We start from the raw sequence: 10,108 nt of genomic DNA, 5'->3' as shown, positions 1-10,108 counted from the left end.
TGCTGGATTTCATCCCAAACAAGCACTGCTCTTATAGCGCAGCACTTTTCTTTCTTCTCTCCACTGAAAGGCAGAAAGAGGGCACAGGCTCTGCAGCTGAGCAGGCTGAGTGACCAAAGAAACTTAAACACCACTGTGTTTAAGGGAGCAAAGAAACTTAAACACCACTGACTTCTGTTTTAAGTGCCTTACTTTTTAGTATGACTTCTTGGATACTTACCAAACATTGACATAAAACTTACTTAATATACAAATGAACCTGGTTTTCAAACACAGGGGATGTTAGCACTTTTAGCATGGAAAAGAGGACCCTAATAGCAAGAAAGTATTGTTTTAATTTCATTTTATTCAACAGTCCTTGAATGAGGAAGAAGACTGTGCACTGCTTTATACCCTGTAGTATCACTGGTGCTTTCTTTTCGGATAAGGAGCAGAGACAGCCCTTGGCATTAAGTGTAAGGATGGCCTTTATTTGCTTTAAAAAAAAGTTACAAAGTAAGGAAGATCACTGTAGTATTGAACAGATTGCATTGTCATGACCAATTTTTTCATTTATTGTAGTAGGTGTACTCTGGTTACCAGTATTTCAGTTAATGCTCACTGTTAGCTTACAACAGTATAGACTTTTTTCCCCCAATTTTTTGAACTGTCTTGAGAATTTCCATTAGCAATTAAAGTTTCAGAGAGCAGGTAAGTTGTTTGGTTTAGCTTGTGAGCTGCCAGCATAAAAGAATCTCTAAACCTCAAAGGGGGAGGGGTGGTGTTTTGGCTGCCTTGGGTTGCAGCAGCTGTGTATTTACAGGGCAGCACAAAGCAGCCGCTCCCCCTGCCCCAGCCCTGCCAGCAGCAGCGCCTGGCTCAAGAAAGCTGCTGGGCAGCTCTGCGTGGAACAGCACTGCTTGGACTTCCATGAGGGAAAGGAAAAAGGAAGGCACCCTCAGAGCTGCAAGGGCACCCTCAGTCTCCCAAGGGCCACCAGCTGTGACAGCCAGCAGGCTCAGAGATGCCACTCTTTATGCCCCACCATGGTAACCAATTCCTGCCACCACACCAGCTTCTTTCCAGCAGTGGGGCTCCCACCTTCCCCAGGAGCTGGAATAGAGAATTGCTTTATGCAGAGAATTGCTTTATGCTGGAAGTCTGGTAAAGGGATGACAAAGTACTTGGGGACATGGACAACCACCTATGACGGGGGCTATTTGGTGGTACAGACTGCAGTGCCACACAAGCCATGGCCTCTTCGCTTGGGAGGCTTTTTTATAGTTTAATTTGCAAGCAGACTGCCCTAAGTCTCATTCACCATATCACATCTACTCCAATATAGACAGAAATCCCAATAGATGAAATGGATTTCACCATGGAAGGCTTTATATTATTACAGTAGAAAATACAGGAGGTAGAAGGTAACTGAAAGGACAAATGCAGGTTAAGAGTCAAATCTAACAGCTCCTGTAAGCTACTTAAACATGGTTTTAAAAACTAAATCCAGTATTTAATTAACTATAGAAAACAGTTAAAATAAATTGCCATGAGAGCCCTTATATCATGCTTGATACAGGGAGGTAGGATGTAAGAATCAGAAGGACACATGAGATATGACACTTATCTACAGCTCCTGTTTGCTTTACTGAGGCCAGAGTTTCACAGGTCAGTCACCCTCTTCAGCTTCAGACTCCGACTCTGCAACAGAGAGACCTCATCAGTGGCCTGGCCATGGCTCAGCCCCAGCCCCAAGCTCAGCTGCTGCCCTGCATCCTGCACAACAGCTGCAGTTGGATCCACACTAGTCTCAGAGGGGCAATTAACATCCCTCACTCCAAAACAGCATTATTTGCATTACGGTGCCCAAAATGAACAAGCTCCACACATGAGCTATGCTGCTGGTTACCTTCTTCAGCATTCTTGAGCCATTCAACAAACTTCTTCATCTGCTCCAGAAAAACACTCTTTCCTTTTGCAAGATGGGCATCTTTATACCACTTGAGGATGGGTTCTTCACTCAGAACTTCAGCTGTAAAGATGGGCAAGAGCAGTATTAACACAGCGAACTGCAGAGAACCTGACTGGCAGCCTTTGCTTCTTCCCCCAGGAGCATCAGGTACTCCTTCCCTGGGTACAGCTGGACAGACCAGCACTACGAGTGCCAGTCTGCAGTTTTGAAATTCAAAGAACCAGGCATTTTGGATGGCTCCTCGTGCTGGGAGTTTTCTCAGTACTGTATCCAGGACCTGCACTTTCACTCCCACTAACAGTCTGGAGTGTTTTATTTGAGATGGCACACTCTAAGCAAAGGCTCCGTTAACAGCTAAGAACAGATGCAAATTCTTTTAAAGTCAAAAGTAAACACTTCCTGTGGTGCAGGTGTTTAATTTTAAATTTTACAAGTACAATACAGTATTCAGTTTAACAAGTGGTGCACACCGGTTTTTTTTCAGTACCACCTTTTATCAGACATTTAAAAAGAGCCTAGAGCAGCCTGGAACACATTGGTGGTCTCAGTCTTCAGCTGCTCAGTGTCAGTGTTTAGAGAACTAAGAGTAACCTATCATGGAACTTAACAAAATGACTTAAAAATCTAAATTTAGCTTTGTTCTGCAACTCTTAAGCAGATCTACTGTAGACAGGCAGCATCTTTGTCTTGCACTTCCCCATGTGCAAACGGCCAGCCACACGCACCTTTGCATTTTTACAAACAGGAGGTAGAAAATTCTTCAGCTTATGAAGTGCAATGTTGTAGCACTGGTCTCCCCTGTTTCAGAAGCTTTAAAAAACCCAACCAACCAAAACCAACCCCTCCAAAAACCCACAAACTCCTGAAACTACAACCCCACAGAAGTTACCTTTGTAGAAGAGCACCACTATTTTCTGGAAGGCCTTCATGAAGTGAATGTTGTCATAACAATACTCCTGAATCTTCAACAGAAGAGTCAGCTCTGACTGACCTTGGGTGGTGAAGGCAGCAAGTAGAGGGCTGTATTGCTGTAACAAGAACAACAGATTGGCACACACAGAGCACTTCATATTTACCACCTGACCAAAGCTGGTTTTGCAGTTTCCATCAGCCACTGCTTAAGAAATTTGCAACCACAACCCCACCCCAGAGCAGCTCTGCAGCAGTCACTGCCTCTGCCTCAGGCCCTTGGCCTGTAATACTCCTCACAGAGGGGAGAATTCCCCATCTCATTCGGTCTCTGCACTAGCAGGGTTGGTAGCCTTAACATTTAAAAGGGAGCTGCAGACAGAAGGAAAACCAGGCTCTGCCTAAGGGGTGCAGAAGTCATATCGAAGTTACAGTACCTTCAAATGCTTAATGGCTTGCTCTGCTACCAGCTCCTCCTTTTTGTTCCACTCCACTGTGCTCATTACACTTGACCAGATTATGGTTACCACAGTCTGTTCTGAAATGTTGTTTTTCTTCATCTCCTCCTTCACATACAAGATGATCTGCCAGGAGAGTAACAGTAAGCAGAAAGGCCACACGTGGCACCAAGCTAAATTAAAACTTCTCTTCAGAAGGTAACCCAGAAGATTTCAGAATGACAACCAACCTTCTTGATCATACAGCAGGATTCAGGACATTAAGGAAAGACCACAAAGCAAATATCAACTCCCCTCCAGTCCTCATTTTAGTTCCCAGTGAGAACTAAGTTCAGTATGAAAGAGAGACAGGCACAGAAAGCACCTCCACCTTATCAACAAACACCTACATCCTTGAATGGATCTCCCCGTGACATCTGCTCCTGCAGTTCCTTCTGCAGCTCCTTCCGAGCTCCTATGGATTGCTGGTTCCGAACATACTCAGAAAGTTCCTTTAGTCCTGCTTCAGTGAAGTACTTGGAGAAGTGTTCAACACTCTGTTTGTTGGCTGGGAAGAGTTCCTGAAAACGAAGTTTACAAGTCTTTTGTAAAAGAAATGTGTGTTGAGTACTTTGCTGGCAAATGCTGTTCACAAAACTGGGTTATGGAACAGCAGAGAAGTTCCAGTGGTACTCACCATGAGCCTGTTGTCCATGTTTACTTTGCGAAGACTGACAGCCACTGCATTGATATCTTTCTCATTTATCCATGACTTGAACAGCTTGACTGCAAAAGCTGCTGAAACACCTGTGCAGTCAGAATAGTTCTATTATTAGTGAAATTCAAAACACAGGGAACCAGAAGGCCTGAGTACAGGGTACCTCATTTGTCAGACTGTGCTCAGAGCAGCAGCTGTCCTTCCAAGCAATCCCAGCACAGTCTGCAGTACCTCTCCCTGCCCAAGGACACTGCAGCCTCCAGCACACTGGACTTTTCCTACAACTCAGTGTAACAAAGTCTCCCCTGTACTAAACTCAACTCTTCTTGCTGCAATTTAGGAAGTAACCTAAAGACATGACACACATTTTGCATCCTGAAAGGTCCCTCTCCAAAATACAGTGGTGCCTTGCTGAACAACGCTAGTGATGGCAGCCCCCAGTGTCATGCAGGGAAGTCCTACACACAAGATTTTTCAAGAAACTAGTTTTCTGAAGTCTTAAAAAAAACTTCCAGGTTCACAGGGGCATCACATTTACCTTTGCTAGTCCTGTAGTCAGTCTATCACCAGAGGAAGCTTGTGAGCTGCAGGGATGTATTGTCATCACAGTTTCCACCTACTTGTCATGGTTCTGTCTCCCCTTCCTAAGGGAGAAGGTGGGCCACACTTACCTTCTTTAACCAAGTTCTCATTGTAGAGACTGTTGAGAATTGATGCATTGAGTGTCCCATTGGCAAGCAGAATACCCGTCAGCATGGCCAGTTTGTTCCGCTCAGATTCTGAGAACCCTTTCAGGAAGAGCAGCAACTGCAGGACAAGTAAGAAGAGCTGCATAAAACTATCACCTCTCACTAAACTTTGGCCAGTGTCTCTGTGTTAAACACTTTTGTTTCATCAAGCTAGCAGAAGCACTAGTCACTGGTAGTCATGCAAGCCAGCCATTCTTCTATTAACAACTTTCAAGGGTTATATTTTAATAATCCATTTTATGATGTAACCCTTCTACAGAGTGATTAACTAGCAGAAGGTGAAGGTTTACTTGTCTGCTGATAAAAAAGCATTCCATACCTTTTTGACTTCATCTTCAAAGCCTTTCTCTAGGTACTTGTAACGCCTGATTAACTTGTTAAAAACCTAGAAAGACATAGAGTACGGTATCTTTTGCTGTGAACTATCATTTGATTAGAATTTTAAAAAACTAAGTTCAGTAAAATAGGTCTGAACTCTTTAGAGCACTTACAGCTTGGAACACTGCTACTCTACCATGTCCATTGTGCTTAAAGCCATGCATTGTTTTTATGTTAACTTAAAATTACACAAATGTTTAATTTTTGACCATTAAACAGCTTTAAGTTAAATTGTCCTAATTTCAGAACTAACCTGAGCAAATGCTTGCATGGTTTCTAGGTCTTCCTGTGCTGCAAACACACAGACGTTTGTGCGTGTCATGTCGTCTGCCAGGGTCCCGCCCGGGGCTGCAGAAGGATTTCAGCATTAGTAGTGCTACTCCCAGTGAGAGCACTGAGCAGTCTCCACAGCACAACTCCAGCACCCGTAACATGCAACACGTTGTCCTGTCATCATGAACCCAACGACCTGATCACCACAGACATCTCCCTCTGTTCCACTGCTGCACCAGAACTTTAAAATCAGCTTAGATTTGAACATTTAACTATTCTGGCCTGCTACTGCTAAGGGGATTGACAACACATCTTGCTTTCATGTGAGTAAGTCAACAAGGCCATAGGCTCCCCTTCCCTTAAAGGAAGCCACTGAAGCTGCTTAATTTCAGCAAGTGTCTTTTTAGTGTCTGCTGCAATAGTGCTGCTTCGTGCCTTTTACATGGCAGAGTAATTCACAACGATAGAATGAAACATGTAGAGATGCAGAGCTCAGAATTCACTGCTGCAGAGATGAGCTTGAAACTTTAGTTATTTAGGCTGCTTCATTAATGAAGGTGCTTTCAGGTCACAGCTTCACTGCCAGAACACCTCATCATCAATTTCTATGCCATTCTACATTTCTACATACAATGGGGATATTTTGTTATTAATTAGTTGGAAACATGACTTTCAAACCAGAGATTAAGATTTCTGGTAATTATATTAAAAGCTGTTAAGGCAACAGAATGTCAGTTTTTATTCTGGCCTCCTCTGCCTGAAAATTAAAGCTGGTCTTCTTAGCTACCTGATACAGACAAGAAGTTGAGTAAAACACCCCATATCACCATTAACACAGCAATGCCTTCTTCCCTTCCCCATCAGCCTCATTCCTAGAAGGAACACTTCCTAACACAGGAGGATGCACTGGTTAAGACTCTTGAATGGAAACCCACATATTGTAACAATTACAGTATGTGCTTACCTGGTTGGTGAGCATCTTTGCTCTGTACACAGAGTGTGTACCTGAGTTTGAAAGACTTTTCATCATCACATTTCACTTCCTCAGTCCCTGTGTTTTCTGCCAACTTGACCACCCTCTCATTTCTCACTCCCTGATGTCTGCTAGAGCCCATGACCTCACTATTGTCAACAACAAATCATTTGTAACAGCATGTCCAAGACTAAGCACTTCAGATTCTTCTACAAACAAGTTTCCTTTCCAAAGGAACAGGGCAGGATGCACAAATCATAGGATCATGTCAGAATCTTTCAGGGCAACTACTGGTCTTGTTACCACAGACCACACACCTGAAACAAGCATTCATCCATCTTTCATTGTTAGAATTGATCTTGACCAGAGTCAAGATCTACTCCTGGTAAAAAAAAAAAACCAACAAAAAACCCAACCAACAAAAACTAGCCAAACAAACAAAATCAACCACACAAAAACCCAAAGTACTTTCTTCTAAGCAGAGTTTGTACACTCTACGCTTTGAGGAATACAAACAGACTCAAGTAAAACTGAGGCAGGTTATAGGGAGTATTTCTACAGTAACTGCTCAGGCACCAAGATGATCAGGTGGTTTACCACAGATTAACTTAAACCCTGTTCTACACATTCAATGGGGTCTTTAGCAGAGATTTTACACTGAAAGGAAATGCAGCTTTTGCAGAGTGAAGTGAATGAAGCTGACAGCAGCCACATCACAGGGACTTACCCAGCATTCCACCAGCCACCAGGATGTCAAAAAGTGTTTCTGCATAGCGGCGATAATCAAGTTTTGCACCAGAAGCATCAAGAAACTTTGCTACTGCCTCCAAGTCAGTGCCAGTTTCAGTTAAACCTTGAATAATACAGTCCTGGAACTGAGTAGGGTCAAACCTCTCTTTTTCATCTGTAAAGCAAAGTGTTGAAATAAGATTTTCATAAGAGTTCTTTGTGATGATCATTACTTGGCTCTAATAAAGCTTACCTGACTTCTCAGTTTGATTCCTATACCCCTATTCTCACGTTAGATCACTCTTTCTCTCCAAAACCAGAGACTTAGCTCATGCTGGAAGGCAATTTTTAATACATGCCCCTATAACTCTGTACATTTGACTCCATTACTCATATTTTATCTCAGCTTTTTGGGGCTGTTTCAGATGAAATCTTTTGACTGACAAACTGCATACCATTATAGCACCCGAGTCACCTGGACATTCGCTTTTTGGCTATGAAGATCATCCCCTCATCTTAACCTGCAGCTAAGTGAGTTTGAGGCAGTAACTTTTCCTCAAGCGCTTGGGGGAAATGTAAACATACGAGCAGATCTATTTAGCATCCTTTGCTGTTGTTAAGCAGAAACTCCTAATGTATCTTCATACCTGATACATCAGCTGATCACTGCCTTGTTTTTACTACAGGCAGGGCATAATCAACATGCAACAAATCCACCCATGTAACTAACAGAAAGTCTTAAAAACAGGTCTTCAAGTTTTCCTCATCTAAATTTGTCCTTAGATTATGGAAATCATGAGATGAAAAACTTCCAAAGATAACTCAACTGCAGATCTTGTTTTGAGTGCTGTCTGCAACATCCTAGCCAATTCTGTTAGCAGCGTAGTAGGGCATACTGGTGTCCAGTATCAATGCAAGTATCAACACACTGGTAAAAGCTGGGTGCCAGATAGGAAATACTGGATCAGTTTTTTTCCAGGGCAGAACCACGGAGCTCATTGTTCTGGAAGAGCTGCTTCACAGCCAAACTATGGTTAAATGCTTAAAAAGAGACTAAACCCCTGGCTTCTAGTATTTAATCTGCTGGACAGACCACAGCAAATTCTAATATTCAAGAGATTTTTGAGCTGTTCTGACATTCAAACAGGTTCTACAAATCCAAGTGTGCTTCTGCATGTACAGCATGCCTAAAGCTGCCTGTTAGAGCTGGGACACTGCTGGTGTACAAGTAAAACTGTACTGAACAGAAACTCTTTCCCACTTCCTCTTCAGGCTGGAAAAAAGCTCCACCAAAACAGTAAGTTACTCATCACACCCCTTCAGTCACTAACTCTTCTTACGTGGAGTGTGAGAGATGGTCCGACAGACATAGATGGACGGACATTGAGTGACAGGCCTTTACATATCCCATACTTTGGGGTTTTTTTGGATGTTGACTGGGGGATAGGTGGGTGAGTGGATTTGTGGAATTTTGTTGTGGGATTTTTCTGTCAATTTCAAAAAATTTAAAAGAAGAGAATGTAACTTTCATCCAGTGGCTAAGACTGGAATTCTTACTATATTAGATGCTCCTTAGATTTATGTATTAACCTGCAAGAAGCCTGTGTTGGAGTTCCCCTGTAATTCAGTGGTAATAGATCCTTCTGCTTTCAGGCTAAACACACTCAGAACAGTTCTAGAATGACCATATTTTAGGCAAAGGTTACCACAGTAAATTCAGCAACAATTCTGACTGCCAAATATTTTTTATTAGTGCAGAGAAAATTCCAGTCAGCCTCAAGACTCTGCACTTAGTATGGTCTCACGTAAAAAAATTATGGTGAACGCATGACTGCACTGGTTTGTTTACTGACAGAAACCGACGTTTTACCATACACACAGCGCTGGCAGCCGGTCCTGGCAGCGGGCACGGTGCGGTAACTCACCTCTTTTTCTGGTTTTAAAACGCTGGCCCGATAGTGTCGGCTTCTGCGGCTTTTGATTATTCATAAAAGACACCCTACAAGGAAGCAGAGACGCCCGTGAGGACGCTGCGGGCAGGGGCCGCTCCTCCCTCCAGCTCCCGGGCGCTGGGGCGGCTGCGGGCGGCGCCGGCCCCCGCCCGGCTCCCGGCACGCACCGGGCTCCCCGGGCGGAGGCGGCCGCAGGGCGGAGCCGGGGCCCGCGCGGTGCCAGTGCCTGTGCCCGTGGCCGTGCCCGCGCCTCTCGCCCCCGCCGTACGGCCCGAGCTGGCGGCGCCTTCGCTGCCGCCAACGCTGCCCCGCTCCCGGGTACCCGTGCAGGGGAGGAAGAAGGGGTACACCGCCTCCCTCTCCCGGCCTCCACCGCAGCGCGGCGCGGTGCGGCCCTTACGGCCCACGCCACCGCAGCCGGCCCCAGCCAGCCGCCCGCCACCCGCACCCGTCTCCTCACCGACTTTAAGGCAGAGAGAAAATGCCCGAGCGGCCCGGAGCGGAGACGAGCAGGAACAGCAGCGAGGAGCGGCGGCAGCGAGAGCTGTGCGAGCGGAACCGACGCCAGAGGAAGAGGGGAGGGCCGCGCTGCGCTCCACCCCGCCCCGGCCGAGAGGATGGAGGGAAGGGGCGGAGAACGGGGCGGGCTCTCTCGGGGCCGCACGTGCTGCCGAGCTGCTGGTTCCAGGGGGCTCTGCCCCGCCAGAGGAGCTTCCCGGCTGAGCCCTTCCCCGCGGTTACCGTGCCCGGGACCCAGCGCCTGGTGCCCCCCGCGCTCCCTGCGGCGGAGCCAGCCCGGCACCGCAGGGACACCTCCGCTCTGGCCTGATCTGCGGCCCACGGAGCGCGGGTGCTAAGTGCGGGTGGCAGCACCGGGACCTGCGGTGCATCGAACTTCAATACCATACCTGCTGTGCTACTAGACCCTATATTTGCTTTGCAGTTGTAATAATTTCTTCTTTCAGGTCCTGGTGGTGACAGCATCGTACAAGCACTTAACGTACTCGAGTGTGTGCAGACAGCACTATCAGTTACAAGC

The 10,108-nt window shown here is 45.7% G+C and overlaps 1 protein-coding gene across 2 annotated transcripts; it reads right to left on the bottom strand.

The window, feature by feature from the left end:
- Positions 1 to 449: 449 nt before the first annotated feature.
- BZW1 (basic leucine zipper and W2 domains 1) lies at positions 450 to 9,634 on the bottom strand. 2 transcript variants are annotated; one of them, XM_053947013.1, is made up of 12 exons: positions 9,530 to 9,634; positions 9,043 to 9,116; positions 7,116 to 7,292; positions 5,396 to 5,490; positions 5,084 to 5,149; positions 4,687 to 4,822; positions 3,995 to 4,104; positions 3,708 to 3,878; positions 3,298 to 3,444; positions 2,841 to 2,979; positions 1,889 to 2,011; positions 450 to 1,680 (listed from the first exon to the last, which is right to left on the bottom strand). In XM_053947013.1, the coding sequence occupies exons 2-12, from the start codon at positions 9,104 to 9,106 to the stop codon at positions 1,649 to 1,651; spliced, it is 1,260 nt and encodes a 419-aa protein (XP_053802988.1). In that variant the 5' UTR covers positions 9,107 to 9,116; positions 9,530 to 9,634; the 3' UTR covers positions 450 to 1,648. The 2 variants fall into 2 exon arrangements, with proteins under 2 accessions (XP_053802988.1, XP_053802989.1); XM_053947014.1 differs by lacking the exons at positions 9,043 to 9,116; positions 9,530 to 9,634 and having other exon boundaries at positions 5,485 to 5,490; positions 7,116 to 7,193.
- Positions 9,635 to 10,108: the final 474 nt, after the last annotated feature.

The sequence above is a fragment of the Vidua chalybeata genome, chromosome 7 (assembly GCF_026979565.1).
Source record: "Vidua chalybeata isolate OUT-0048 chromosome 7, bVidCha1 merged haplotype, whole genome shotgun sequence".
In the NCBI taxonomy this organism is placed as follows: Eukaryota; Metazoa; Chordata; class Aves; order Passeriformes; family Viduidae; genus Vidua; species Vidua chalybeata.
This window is presented reverse-complemented; position numbering and strand designations above follow the sequence as displayed.